Source organism: Engystomops pustulosus, chromosome 5 (assembly GCF_040894005.1).
Source record: "Engystomops pustulosus chromosome 5, aEngPut4.maternal, whole genome shotgun sequence".
In the NCBI taxonomy this organism is placed as follows: domain Eukaryota; kingdom Metazoa; phylum Chordata; class Amphibia; order Anura; family Leptodactylidae; genus Engystomops; species Engystomops pustulosus.
The window spans coordinates 125,503,488-125,519,468 of NC_092415.1; the positions used below are offsets into that span (position 1 = coordinate 125,503,488).

Genomic DNA, 15,981 nt, shown 5'->3' on the forward strand with positions numbered 1-15,981 from the left:
GTCTGTCACAGTTGGTTTACTGAAAAGTCTCATAGCCATTTCCCCCTCAGATGTCAGGGTGATGGTAATATCAAGAAACATAATCTATTTTGGACTGCACCCTGTGATGATTTCTTGAATACTATTCCAAAGAATGAGAAAACCATAATAAAATGGGTAAGGTCCATCCTTCCAGAACTTATTGGAAGGCGATTTCTTTCTCCTACAACGTAGGTAGAGGTTTGCAAAAGTGGAAAAAAAAGGGCTCTCCATTGTAGCCCCTCTGTCCTGGTGCAAGAACTTGCCTTCGAACAAGAAATAATTTCTTGTCAAAATGAAATCCAACATTTTTGACACAAATGCATTGTGCAAAGTAAATTGTACCCCTCTAGTTTTGTGTAAGTCTCCCGCAACTTCACATTCTTTTGTGTGTGAAATGAAGTTATTGAGGGCTTCTATATCCAGACTGACTAGGATAATCCTCTCAGGGACTCTAAAGTAAGAGGCGAAGGCACCACGAAAGGACACAGATGGACAGCTCATTAACATGTCATCATCAGCACTATACAGGGCTGTGGCGGAATGGTAAGCGGCCCTGGAAAAATTATTTGGTCCAATTGTCAGAAGGTGAGATCAACAAAAGTGAAAAGCATCAGCCAAGAAGTTAAAATCTACCATTTTGCTTTTATGCATTGTGAACCAAAAAATGCCTAGAGAATGCTGTTGTTACACAGCCGCTGTTGTTTAATCCCTGCTCTGAGCAGTTTTACTGAAGAAACAATTATAAAATTATTTTGAGGCTCTGGCGCTCCGGTAGCTGTTACACAGGGTGCCAAGCGCTCTCCTATTACCCTAAGTTTGCACTCCTCCAGCTTAATCATGCCCACCATAAGCCTAGAACACTGTATTCACTCTGCAGTCCCTGACAGGCAGAAGTAATTGCTGCACCATCCCCTAGCTGCTGTGTGACATTGCAGCATAATGGTCTGCAGGATACTGGGAAAGCTGGATGACGTCACAGGCTACAGGCTCTTGGGAAGGCTTATGGGGGGGGGGGGGAATTAGGCAGCCTTATACACACTGGATGGGTACAAAATGAGAGTAGTAGGAGAACGCCCTGGGCCCTGTGTGATGGATACAGGTGCGCCAGAGCCTCATTATCAATTTTATAATAGTTTTTTTTTCAGCAAAACTGGTGGTTCAGTGATTAAAAAATAATACTAATGAATGGGGGGGGGGGTCCTGGCAATGGGGACCCTGAGCATAGTCCTGAAGGAAGGTGGCTCTGAGTCAGAAGATCTGTGTGACTATGATCTGCACTATTTTCACTCTGGTGCCTGCATAGGTCTGTGTGCTCAGTGAAAGGCAGAAAGCTTAGACTCTTGGAAGAATTGTAACACTTTGCATGAAACTGTGAATATTGGAGCATCAGCAAAGAACAAGCACCCTGACTGCTGCTCCATCAAGTACAGGTGACATAGTTCTTCTCTTCTTTCTCTGTACTGCTGCCAGCTTAATTCCTCTCAAATTACATTGCAAGTCTGACTCTGTACAGGGCAAAGCTTTATGCTGAGAAGCTGTGTTGCAGCCTCCTGAAAATATACTGCTTTATAATTCTATGCTCTGCACAAAGGTCAGGGCTTTAATAAACAAATTGAGAAGAGAAGCCACTTTGAAGCTGGCGCAGTTGTGTGGATTATCAATCCAGTTTAATTGTGACACAATTGAGGATGTACAGTGATTCAATATTATGGACAGGTGTCGTACTGTAATTTGTTGTGGATTTGCTACACATCTGCCTCATCTAAATGTGGATTTAAAGGGAACCTGTCACCAGGGACCTCATTTTCACTAAAGACAGATTGTAGAAGCCCTTCTCACCTGCAGTGCAAAAATGCCTCTCTGGCTTTTCTATGCATTTGCATTACAATATACACTCACCGGCCACTTTATTAGGTACACCATGCTAGTAACGGGTTGAACCCCCTTTTGCCTTCAGAACTGCCTCAATTCTTCGTGGCATAGATTCAACAAGGTGCTGGAAGCATTCCTCAGAGATTTTGGTCCATATTGACACGATGGCATCACACAGTTGCCGCAGATTTGTTGGCTGCACATCCATGATGCGAATCTCCCGTTCCACCACATCCCAAAGATGCTCTATTGGATTGAGATCTGGTGACTGTGGAGGCCATTTGAGTACAGTGAACTCATTGTCATGTTCAAGAAACCAGTCTGAGATGATTCCAGCTTTATGACATGGCGCATTATCCTGCTGAAAGTAGCCATCAGATGTTGGGTACATTGTGGTCATAAAGGGATGGACATGGTCAGCAACAATACTCAAATAGGCTGTGGCGTTGCAACGATGCTCAATTGGTACTAAGGGGCCCAAAGAGTGCCAAGAAAATATTCCCCACACCATGACACCACCACCACCAGCCTGAACCGTTGATACAAGGCAGGATGGATCCATGCTTTCATGTTGTTGACGCCAAATTCTGACCCTACCATCCGAATGTCGCAGCAGAAATCGAGACTCATCAGACCAGGCAACGTTTTTCCAATCTTCTACTGTCCAATTTCGATGAGCTTGTGCAAATTGTAGCCTCAGTTTCCTGTTCTTAGCTGAAAGGAATGGCAACCAGTGTGGTCTTCTGCTGCTGTAGCCCATCTGCCTCAAAGTTCGACGTACTGTGCATTCAGAGATGCTCTTCTGCCTACCTTGGTTGTAACGGGTGTCGATTTGAGTCACTGTTGCCTTTCTATCAGCTTGAACCAGTCTGCCCATTCTCCTCTGACCTCTGGCATCAACAAGGCATTTCTGCCCACAGAACTGCCGCTCACTGGATGTTTTTTTCTTTTTTGGACCATTTTCTGTAAACCCTAGAGATGGTTGTGCGTGAAAATCCCAGTAGATCAGCAGTTTCTGAAATACTCAGACCAGCCCTTCTGGCACCAACAACCATGCCACGTTCAAAGGCACTCAAATCACCTTTCTTCCCCATACTGATGCTCGGTTTGAACTGCAGGAGATTGTCTTGACCATGTCTACATGCCTAAATGCACGCCATGTGATTGGCTGATTAGAAATTAAGTGTTAACGAGCAGTTGGACAGGTGTACCTAATAAAGTGGCCGGTGAGTGTAATTGTGTATTATAACTTACTCTTGCATCCTGACAAAATCCTGGGGTAGTCACAGGGGCTGGACTTTGGTTTGCATGCATTTTAAAAAACAACATGTGACCTGTTTGAGCTGCAGGCTGTGTCCATGTTTGTGCTCCTGTACAGCTTGTCCCTCCCCCACTAATTTCAGGTTGACCAGGCTGTAACCTCTGAGAAGGAGAAGTAGGTGGAGCTATACAGGAGCACAAAGGTGGGGGCCAAGCTCTAAGGAGTGAGTAACAGACAAGTTTTTGAAATGCATCCAAATGCATCCCAACCAAAGTCCAGCCCCTGTGACTACCCCAGGATTTTGTCAGGGAGCAAGGTAAGTTATAACACACAATTATATTGTAATGCAAACGCTTAGAAAAGGCAGAAAGGCATATTTGCACTGCTGGTGAGAAGGGCTTCTGCAACCTGTCTTTAGTAAAAATGAGGTCCCTGATGACAGGTTCCCTTTAATTTAAAGAGAACATCTAAGCCTTTTATCTACTGTTTTATGTCACTGATCAAAAACTAAAATTGATCATTTTATTTTTAGGTATGGTAAACCTGGGTGTAATGCAGAAACATGTGATTACTTTCTAAGCTATCGTCGAATTGGGGCAGATGTGGAGTTCGAACTAAGCGCTGACACCGATGGATGGGTAGCTGTAGGATTTTCTTCTGATAAAAAGATGGTAAATATGGCAAAATATCATTCCTAAGTACAAGAGGGGCTTCCTCGGATTGAGAAAATTAGAGCATTATTGTACTAAAATAACAAACATTGGTGTTACTAAAAGCAAATGGTCAGATAACGCCTTTCATTTTAGGTACTTTTCTTTTTTTTTTGCTTGGCTGTTATTCCAACATACATATATACTGGGGGGAGCAGTGTGCTGGCTACCTATATACTGGGGGCAAGCAGTCTGCTGGCTCCCTATATACTGGGGCTGATGAAAACCCTGTACTCGCTACCTATAAAATGAAGGGGGTGGAAGCAGTGTGCTGGCTACCTATATAATGGGGGTGCGAAGTGTGATGACTACCTATATACTTGGGTGGATGGAAGCAGTGTGATGGCTACCTATACACTTGGGGCAGTGTGCTGGGTACCCATAATGCCTGTGTGTGGGGGGCAATGTGCTTGCTACCTATAAAATGAGAGGGAGGGGAAGTACTGTGCATGGCTCCCTTTATACTAGGGGTGTAAGCAGTGAGCTGGCTTCCTATATACTAGGGGGCAGTGTGCTTACTACCTATATACTGGAGGGAGCAGTGTGCTGGCTGCCTACAGTGGGTAAAAAAAGTATTTAGTAGGGCAGCACGGTGGGTAGCACTTCTGCCTTGCAGCGTTGGGGTCCTGGGTTCAAGTCCTACCCAGGTTAACATCTGCAAAGAGTTTGTATGTTCTCTTTGTGTTTGCGTGGGTTTACTCCGGGTCCTGCGGTTTCCTCCCACACTCCAAAACATACTGGTAGGTTGTTTAGACTGTGAACCCCATGGGGACAGGGTCCAATTTGGTATGCTTTGTGCAGCACTGCGTAATCTGTAGGCGCTATATAAATAAAGAATTGTTATTATTATTATTCTGTGCAACCTCCCACTTAAAAAGATTAGAAAGGCCTTTAAATGACATCATAGGTCGACCTCAACTATGAGAGACAAAATGTGGAGTATTGGGTCACCTACAAACAAGCAAGTAACTTCTTAATTAAGAGGCACCTCTATTCTCCACTTATTACCTGTGGTAGCAACCACAAACAGTCACACTATGGTGAAGACCAAAAGACACCAGAAACAAGATTGTAGAACTGTACTAGGCTGGTAATACTGAATCTTTAATAGGCAAGTAGCTTGAAGAAATCAACTGTGGGAGCAATTAGGAAATTGAAGACATACAAGACCACTTATATTCTCCCTTGATCAGAGCCTCCACACAAGGGGCAGAGGGATGCAGATCCTGCAGTACCAGATATGTCATTGCCCCTCTGAGGTTTGCTAGAGAGCATTTGGATGTTCTAGAACATTATTGGGAGAATGTCATTATGGTGAGATGAAATCTGTTTAGTAGAAACACAACTTTTCGCATCCAAAGAACACCATGCCTGGAGGGGGCGGGGCTAGCGACCAAGATGGTCGAACGCATCTCGTGGAGCTCTCCAAAGACCCACATACTCCGTAGGAGAAATCCTGACCTACTTGGACCGGAACCAGCAACATAGCTGCTCCTGAGCGGCTGGAGGGAGCCCTTAGCACCCTTTAAAGAAGGCATACACATAAAGCGCCGGAAGGAGACGGCTACGATGTGGCTGAGTGGCGCAATTCAATCTTTCCAGGTCAGCCGCCTGGCGCAAGAAAGAGAACTCCTGGTGACACGGCTGCTCCGAGTGGCAGGGCAAGGCGGCAGCTCTCAGGAAATGTGCCATCATATAAAACAGAGGCACGCCAGTGGCAGTGGCGTATTCCAAGTGGCATAACATTTTTACTTTTTTGGCTATGGGATATGTTGTACTTTGCAACAGTGTTATTCTGGAGTACATGTGTTTTTTTGTTCACTTTTTATTGCATTTTTTTGTGGGATTCAATAGGTAAAAAATTTTGGTGGGTTTTTAAAAGTTTTTTTAACGGTGTTCATCGTGCGTTCAGCAATTGTTTATTTACTTTTATTTTACAGATTGATACGGACGTGGTGATACTATATATGTGGGGTTTGTGTTATGATCTAGACAGTCTTTTGCGTTATATGTCTCTTTATATGTTATCTCCACCCCCGATGGAGATGCACCATTTTGGAAGGTGGAGAAGCGCCATCTTGGCAGGCAAAAGGCTGCCGGCTATAGACAGTGACAGGCAGACAGGGTGCAGAACGGCCCCAAAACCTTCAGCAGCCTCATGGAACACATCGGGCAGGGGCTGCTGATTTGAGAGGCTTCCAGCTACACCAGGGGGCCAAGAAGAGTCTGCACTCCTGCATATTACCTGCAGTAGTAGCAGCCACAACGCACACTGTGCAAACCAGAGCCGAGCCTAGTGCAGCCACAGCAGCTTTGCATACAGAGTGAGAAGACGAAAGAAAGGAACTTACACTTAAACAGGTTACTCTGCAGGTATTGGCAGCGATAGATGCTTGTAAAAGCTCCTTTACAGGCAAACTAGACGAGATGAGAGTGGATGTCAGCCTGCTTTGCCACAATTTGCAGAATCCAAAAGATCGTGTGCAAACCACAGAGGAGAGAATATCAAAAGTAGAAGACCGTACCGCCAATGTACCAAGAACCCTCACTACTCTAAAAAATGCCAGTCTCAATGGAGCAAAAGGCGGACGATTTGTAAATTAGAGAATTATTGGAGTGCCGGAAAGGACAGAGGGACACTATCATGAGGAATTCCTAGAAAAATGGACCCAGGAGCTATTCCCATCTGCACAATTCTCGGCGGCCTTTGCAGTTGAGAGAGCACATAGGGTGCCAGCTCGTGCACCGCCACAGGGCGCGACTCCATGACCGTCATTAGCAAGACTGCTGAATTGTAAAAAACCGACACATGATTTTACACCAGGCCCGCAAACATCCAGACATACGCATACTGTAGACAACGCGAAAATATCAATATTCCCAGATTTGTCGTTGGACCTCCAGAAACATAGGGCAACCTTCATCGACGTAAAGCGCAGACTTCGAGATAAGAACGTTCCTTATTCCATGGCCTACTGGACCCGTCTACGAGTGATGGATGGAGAAAAAAAACATATTCTTCACCTCCCTGGCAGAAGCCAACGAGTGGCTGGAGCTACGCAGAAACCCACCCCCACAACATCGATAAGAACTGAGACTGTAGGGGGCCTCAAGTCCTCAAACATTTAAGGGGCCTCCTGACATATGTATTTTTTTGAGATGATGTGATTATCCCCTTAAAGAAGCAGACAGTTTATAGCTTAACGCTCAGACCCATTTTTTGTATTTTGACATGCGTCGCTTATATGGTTATAACTTTTGAACACTGTTACTTATCAAAACGATTCTGAGATTGTTATTTACTAAGTGCCCGATTTACTAAGTTGTCCACCTTCTTCAAGACCCACCATCCTGATCAGCACTTAAGAATTCAATGGGACGCTATGAAAGCGTATCTACACAATTGCATGCAGTTGGCCATTTCCCACATTAAAAAAGAAACAAAGGGCCAGGAATCAGAATTGGCAGTTTTGTGCCATGATTTAGAGCAATAATATATATCAGACCCTACTGAGTTGAACAGGAAGGTGTGGCTGCAAACGGGCCGCTTATACTTACATAAGCTTAAAGAAAAGGCAGATAACAAAATGTTCTTTTACATTATATGAGTGGTATGGTGTGATTTTAGGCTAAATAGACGTGTTGGCACTTTGCAATGATTACATAGACTTTGGTTTGGAGTTTGGGCACTTGGTCCCTAAAAGGTTCGCCATCACTGCTATAGGAGATAGATAGATGATAGGGAGATTGATGGGTAGCGCGGTGGCTCAATGGTAAGCACTACAGCCTTGCAGCGCTGGTCAACATAGAGTTTGTATGTTCTCTCTGTGTTTGTGTGGGTTTCCTCCAGTTTCCTCCAACACTCTAAAACATACTAGTAGGATGATTAGATTGTGAGCCCCATGGGGAAAGGGACTGATTTGGCAAACTCTGCTGCATCGCTGCATAATCTGTGTTCTCTATATAAATAAAGGAATTATTAATTATAATTATTATGATAGAAGATAAATGTGAAAGATGATAGAGATTACTAGATGCAGAACTATAAAGTAGATGATATATACAGGAGATAGATATGAGAGATAAATATAGTAGAAGAGAAATAGAAGATTGATTGAAAAATAGAGAAAAAGCAAGATATATAAATGGTCAGATTATAGGAGATGGATAACTAGACAAATAGATGATAGATGCATAGACATGAGATAGATGATAAGCATCTTCAGGGAATTCAAGCAGGGGGTATTAACCCTTTCACTGCGTGGCATTTCTGTATATTTTGTCGCGTTATTGGCCAGAGCAATTTTTAGTTTTGACGTTTACAAATAAAATCGAAATTACAGCAAAAAAGTTTATAGACATAGGCGCATTCATGCAATTTTGATTCAAACTGAAACATTTTATAAAAAATACTTAAAATTTTACTTTGATAGCCAAAAATTTGCTCCAAACTAAACATATCCTTAATGTAATAAATGGACATGTGTAGAGTTCACAAATGCCTCATATTGATATGTTCACATAAATAAATCAACATAATATCACTAAAATTGAAATAACTTAATATCTGCTTTTGATCTAGATATTTAAAGACAGTCACAACCTGCAAAATATATAAATAAAACAGATTAAAAAGTAAAGGTACTCGTAAAACCTATATCATTTTGAAAGCAGACCACCAGGCAATGCATTTGGCAATAAACATTTGACCACCCTCATGTAACTTTGTGACAAACACAAATTATTAAACAAAAAGTGCACTGAAAATGCCTTGATAACATACGTTTTTACGTAAAACTCACATCGAAGTGGAGGTTTACGCACAAATAGGGATTTAAAAATAATAACACAAAGTGAGCATATTTATGTATACCACAATACACAACATCAAGCGTTTACACTCCCAAAAATGCTAAAACAAAAACCATGATATATTTGGTTGCTTTCCACATATGTGTTAAAAAATATATAACGCACAAAATAAAAAGCTCCTATTCTGTCAATCAAATTTTTCCAGTCAACAAGAATAACTTTTAAATTCATACACACTACCACATTCATGCAACTTTGCAGAAAAGGGAAATAAAATGCAAAAATTGCATGAAAATTCAAAATTTCCTCTATAATATGTACAAATCTAAAATTCTTATATAAAGAAAACATACTTTCCTAAAACAGCAAGATGTGAGGAGATCATACATACCCCACATGTGTATATTCATCAAAATATGCAGCAAAAGGATTCTTAAATCCACAGGGGACACCAAACACTTTTTTGCAGAAAATTGCACTGAGCTTCATACAGATCTATCATTGTTTGCTCCCTTACACAATGATAACCCAAATAAATAACTATATATCAATAAATTAAGCTAATTAGATAATAAGTCACTTTTAGATGTGTGCCATTGTATTAGCTGTACAATAACAGAACCCTTTATGCTTCATAAGAATTTGAGTGAGAACTTCATAACATAGGTCTAAATAATGGAGGATGGTGTGAAATAAAAACTTTATTCCAGAACATGTGTGTGTTTTTGGTGTAACATATAGCTTTATGGACATGTTCTGGGTTGCGTTGTTAATATAATAGCAACATTAGGCGAAGAGGATTGAATGTTCATGGTATCAGTTAATTTTCGCAAAAAAACCCCATCACCAAATAAAAGGCAATAAGAGGCAAGTGTGTTCTTAGATAGTTCTGGATAAGAGAGGGTTGAAAACATTAATATTAGTTGATATTATTCCTTTTCAAAATGTAGCAACATATAAAGTGAATATTTCCATTATCTGTGAGGTGTAGCAGCTCCTGTGTCCAGCATTCTCAGAAATCTCCCTGTAGCTGCCAGCTAAGAATCTGGAGGAGGGTACACTTCAGAGGGCTATATCTTTGGCTCTGTGACACATAGAACCTCACTTCTTTTTTCCTATGAAAGAAGAGTCTCCTCTTCTATATTTCTTTCTGTTTCTATCTACCAGGAAAACAGACATATTAACTGTTAAAATACCATCGTTAATATCTCCGGATCCATGGCACCTAGAAACACAATTTTAGATTCATTTGAAAGAAGAGATTCTCTTCTCCTCTGATTATATGGATTGTGTATGGATAAATCACAGAGCCGAAGATATCCTCTCTTAATTTTGTACTTAAAAAGTCGATTTTTATGTTCAGCTTTTTATTGACAATTGTGGACATCTCCGGTTCTGGTAGGCATCCATACACAATCCAGCAGCATTTTGTTTCTAGGTGCAAGAGTTGAGGAGATATAGTCGTTTGAAATTTGCCCCCCTCCAGACGGTTAGCAGAAGAAAGATTATAGAACAGTGATGGCGAACCTTTTAGAGACCGAGTGCCCAAACTGCAACCCAAAACCTAATTACTTATCGCAAAGTGCCAGTACGGCAATTTAACCATAAAACTGACGATTTAGTTTACAATCAATTTACACAGGACTGTCTGAGCTCGGATTCCAGCAGTCCTATACACACTGAAACGCCACTTTTACACCATTTTACATCACAGCTCCGTGCACTAAAGTTATTAGCGTCACAAGATGGCAAAACTATTTTCTTTTTCGTACACTGTTTTAATTATTGAAAAAGTATTAAAACACAATAAAACCTACAAATCTGGTATCACTGTGAGGTTACCGAACCAAAAAATAAAGGAGACAAATGATTTGGACCACACAGCGAAAGTATTAAAATCCAGCTTCCCAGTACACGACATGGAATAATAAATGTAAAATATGTTACGCAAAAAAATAAGCCCTCACACAGGTATAAATATATAAATGCACATATAAATTTATAATATAATATGCATATACATAAATACATACATAGAAATACATATGTTACTTACTCTTTGGTTGTCCAAGGTGGCGGCCATGCTGGCGGGCAGAAGTTCAGGTGTCTGTTGTTCCGGGGAGGTCAGTAGGGTAGATGGGCAGAGGGTGGGCGGCCAGAGTTAGGGCTGGGGGGGGGGGGGTAATGCAGCATCTGGAGTTCGGGGCAATGGGGTTATGAGACATGAGTTCCAGGGGAGGGGGTGATGCGGGGCAGTGACCGGAGTTGGGGGGGGGGTAGTGAGAGCGGCCGGAGTTCGAGCAGGCAAATTGCAGTAGTGGGCGGAGTTTGGGCGGGGGGGTTAGGGTTGCGATAGCGGGCTGGGGTACAGGTGCGGGGGCTTGTGGTAGCGACGCAGTGAGTTTCGGGCCGGTTGCTTAGGGGAGGGGAGGGGCGGGAGCGGGCAGGAAATCAGCCTCCTGCTGATCTACTATGCCCCGTGGATGCGCTGAGTTAAAAAAAAAAAAAACTCAGACTCTGCGTTCCTCCGGCTGATCACTGCAGCGCACACGGAATAAGGTGCCCAGCGCTGGCAGCGTAATGACATCATTTCGCTGCCAGCGCTGGGACGCTTACCGTCCTGTGCGCTGCAGTGATCGGAGTGACAGAGCAGGAAGTGTCAGCATACTGCTAGCAGCCATGACAACCAGGTGTGGACAGTGGTTGTCCGCACCTGGCAGTGGTTAGGAGGATGGGGCGCGTGCCAGCAGTGAGGGCTCTGCGTGCCCTCTCTGGCACGCGTGCCATAGGTTCGTCATCGCTGTCCTATAGAATTCTCCCATATTACAGTTTGATTTACCATACTAAAGAGGGCCTCTTACTGACTTTGACTCGTCATAAAATAGTTTTATTTTGGGGCCCCACTTTTAGTTTTGCCCAAAGCCCCACTTTGTCTAGAACTGGCCCTGCATATAATAAATAAAGGAGGGATTCTCCTGTTTAATTTGACACCAGATTTGTTTTTCTAGGAGCCAGGGCGTCCTTTCACAGTAAATGCTGCCGTATATTTACGTGGAGCAGTCCTGGTTAAACTTCTAGAGTTTCAGACAACAGAAAATATTGGAAGACCCTGATCATCAATTTAAAGGCAAGTCATTGAGATCTACTAATTATGATGGTAGCTGTGAAGTGTGTTTTTCACAGTCCCATGGAGCCATTTCCAAAACATTTGATAAGACTTTTAGGGAACAGAGACATAAGTTGACACTATGGGGGTCATTTACTAAGGGCGCGATTCGCGTTTTCCCGACGTGTTACCGGAATATTTGCGTTTGCGTAGATTTCCCCTGAATTGCCCCGGGATTTTGGCGCACCCGATCGGATTTTGGCGCTGGCATGCACGCGACGGAAATCAGGGGGCGTGGCCGAACGAAAACCTGACAGATTCGGGAAAAACGCTGCATTTTTTAAAAAAAGTGTCGCGGAACTTGCACTTACCTTCACTAGGAATAGGCCAGTGAACTTGAGTGCATTTCGGTGGGCCTCGGGGAACTTCAGCGCAGCAGCGCCACCTGGTGGACGTCGGAGGAACTACCTTAGTGAATTCCGGCCGGACCCGAATCGACCGCAGAGAACGTGCCGCTGGATCGCGAATGGACCGGGTAAGTAAATCTGCCCCATGTCTGCATTAACCTCTTGGCGCTCAGCCTCCGATATATATCGGACGGAGCACTGATGCCGGTTCAGCTCAAGATCTGAGCCGAATCGGAATCGGGACATATGAGGTGCCGGCTATAACTAATAGCCAACACTCTAGTGTAACACCCGCGGTTGGTGTGGGCTCCGATCGCGGGTGTGTTACCCGTTAAATTCCATGGTCAGCGTGACCCTGGCATTTAACATGCCTTAGGGGGATCTTTCCACGACGATCGCTCCCCCCCCTTCGCACCGTTTTCGGGGGGCTGGCACCGATCGTTGCTATGGCAACCATGGGGGTCCGATCAGGACCCCAGAGCTGCCTGTAGGCACTGCCTGAAAGATGGCGTCTGTGACGTCATCTTAAAGGCACAGTGTCAGCTTATGCATGTGCTAATACCCTGCAATATATCAGTTTTGCTAAATATTATCATGAACAAGCAATCATATGATTGCTTGTTCATGTCCCATGGTGGAAATAGTAAAAAAGTAAAGAAAAAAAGGTTATTCAATAAAAAATAAAGTAATAAATCAATAAAAATGACCATAATCCCCATAACATATAAATAATAATAATAATTCTTTATTTATATAGCGCACACAGATTACACAGCGCTGCACAAAGCATTACAAATTGGTCCCTGTCTCTATGGGGCTCACAATCTAAACAACCTAAAGAGACATATAACGCTAAAAAAAGTCTAAATCATAACACAAACCCCACATATATAGTATCACCGCGTCAATAACAACCCGTAGAATAGAAGTAAATAGTTATTGAACCCGCACAATGAATTCTGTTAAAAAAAACTGCTAAAAACCCACCAAAAATTATGATTTTTACCTATAGAATCCCACAAAAAATGTAATAAAAAGTGATCAAAAAACATATATAGTCCAGAATGATACTGTTGCAAAGTACAACATGTCCCACAAAAAACAAGCCATCATGATTATGTTATCTTTATTCTATGGGTCAGTACAATTACGGGGATACCATACATGAATATTTTTTCTTATGTTTTACTAAATTTGCCAAATAAAACCTAATGTGGGGAAAAATCTATCAAAAAATTCAGCTATACGGTGAACATAAAAAAAGGAAAAAATCCAGTACAGAATTGATGTTTTTCTACTCCTGCCCTCAAAAAAATATTCCTAAATTTTCAACAATAGGGGATACCAACCCCAAATTGGTAACACTGGAAAAAGCATCTCATCCCGCAAAAAAAAAATGCCGCCACATGGCCCCAATAACAAAAAAGCGAAAATTTTATAGCCTACAAAAGGGGCCAATGAGGAAACTAAAATCCTGGCAGCTACAGGGCGCTCTGTCCCTTCTGCGTCTCCCCATGTGCCCATAAAACAAGTAACGGCCACATGTTGTGGGTCACTGTACTCGGGAGAAATTGTATAACAAATTGTATGATGGGTTTTCTCTTTTTATCTTTTGGAAATGTGTAAATTTTAGGGCTAAATGAACGTATAACCGACACAATTTGACCATTCTAAATTTCATCTCCATTTTGATGTAATTACTATGAAGATCTCAAGGGGTTAACAATCTTCCTAAAAGCTGTTTCTGATAGTTTGAGGGGTGCAGATTTGAAAATGGGTTGGTTATATATGTGGGTTTTGATGTTAAATATGTAAAATTTCATTCAAAATGGTCAATTCTGAAAATACGGAAAACCGATATTAGATTTGTAAGCCACGTGACATCAAAATAAATTATTCAGACATTTAAAAAAAATATGAAAATGTAAAGAAGGCATATGGGAAATGTTATTCAGCAACTTATTTAGGTGGTGAATCTATCTGTCTGAAACCGCAATGATTTAGAATTTTAAAAAATGGCATATTTTTAAAAAAATTCATCATTTTTTTCTTTTTTTGTAAATAAACGCAAAACTGATCAGCCAAAATTCACCACTAAAATGAAGTACAACGTGAGGAAAAAACTATCTCAGAATCACTTTGATAAAAAACAGTGTTTAAAAGTTATAACTATATAAACTGACGCAAGTCGGAATCCAAAAAATGGGACTGAGCCTTAAGCTATAAACTGGCTGCATCATTAAGGAGTTAAATAGTTCTTTCTATTCATAGAGGAGAGGAAGATTTAGGAAGGTTTAGTGTGAACTAAATTGTCTGGGAGCCCTCCCGGGTTACGTACAAGATAGGGTCTGTAGGTTTGTTCTTAAGTTAAATTTGTAAGTAAGTCGGAACCATTTACTTTATCATTGTAACTCCAGACAAATTTTTTTGGTCTCTGTGACAATTGGATTTTAAAAATGTTGGGTTGTCATTAGAACCCAGATTAGCAATAAAGCTTAATTACAGACACCTGTGATAACTGTTACAGCTGTTTATTGTAGTCAAGGGTCAAAGTACACAAAATTACCAATTACCAGAGGTCCATTTGTAACTAGGAGTCGTCTGTAAGTCGAGTGTTCTTAAGTAGGGGACCGCCTGTAATATAAATATTTGATTAGTGCATCATATCCCATAAATCAAAACAACAGGCTATAGATGTTTCGGTACCTTTAGAAAAAAAGTTAATATTACAATAATCGGAATTAAGTGATGAAAATGGAAATGCAGTGCCAGATATAACTTCTTGACAAACATGTTGTGTTTGACATAACTATAATCAATGCATATATTGGAATTATTTACTTTTGTCAGGTTAGTCCCACCACTATAAGTTTATTAACATATAGTGATGGGACAAACCTAACAAAAGTAAAGGATGTTATTAAATGTTAAAGGATGTTACCACAAAGGAAATTTTACTGTTACAAGTTAAGGCTATTAACCGGGGGGAGGAGCATGTGACACGTCGGGAGCGCAGCTGGAGTGGAGGTGCCGCTGGAGTCGCTCATCTCGTCTCCCTCCCTCGCTTGCAGTATGTCACTCGGCTGAGACTGGATGCTGCTGCCCAGCCGGGCCGCTGGAACCTTCTGAGACCAAGTGGCGGATTTGTGGCTGTGAGCCCTGCATGTGACCCATGTTTGCTGGGGCAATCCAGGAGGCCCTGGGCCTACTCCAATCACCTACCGCAGCCTTGCAGTAAGTGTAAGGTGGTCTGAATGCCGGTGCCGGAGTTTTCTGGGTCTGGAGCTTGGGTGAAGCCTATTGGTGGTCAGTCTCTGGATGAAGTTTTGGTCCCGGCGTGGGAGTACTGTGTACATAAGAACCTGTCGGCCATATATGTACATGGTGTGGTGAGAAGCGCTTATTATCTAACACGCCCTGTTTTAATGATAGATCTGGGAGGATAAATTTTTACTGCTGAACTAACAGTGCAATTTGGGAACTACCGTTATACTAACTAATTACTAACTTGTTACTAATTATAGCTCCTTACAATGCAGATGTAAGGATGGACTAACTATTGATTTTCTTTATGTTTATAGCTTGACATCTGGGTACCCTACTTTTATTTAGGGAGAGTGATCAGGGCAAGTGTGGGACCGCCCTTGTTAGGGCAGAAGCTAATTTTCTGGGGTACAGCAATAGGGATGAATTAGGTACCGGACAACAGACTTCTGGACCATCCCTCTATGGGTACCTGATAGACACCGGGCATATCACAGGACTGGTTGAGATTGCTCCATTTTTCTACCT

The 15,981-nt window shown here is 42.1% G+C and overlaps 1 protein-coding gene across 2 annotated transcripts in view; it reads left to right on the top strand.

The window, feature by feature from the left end:
• FRRS1L (ferric chelate reductase 1 like) overlaps positions 1–15,981 on the top strand; it is a 356,361-nt gene that overhangs the window by 224,296 nt on the left and 116,084 nt on the right. For both annotated transcript variants that reach the window (XM_072152963.1, XM_072152964.1), the window contains one exon: positions 3,687–3,825. In XM_072152963.1, coding sequence (XP_072009064.1) covers positions 3,687–3,825 — 139 coding nt within the window. The remainder of the gene's footprint in view (positions 1–3,686; positions 3,826–15,981) is intronic.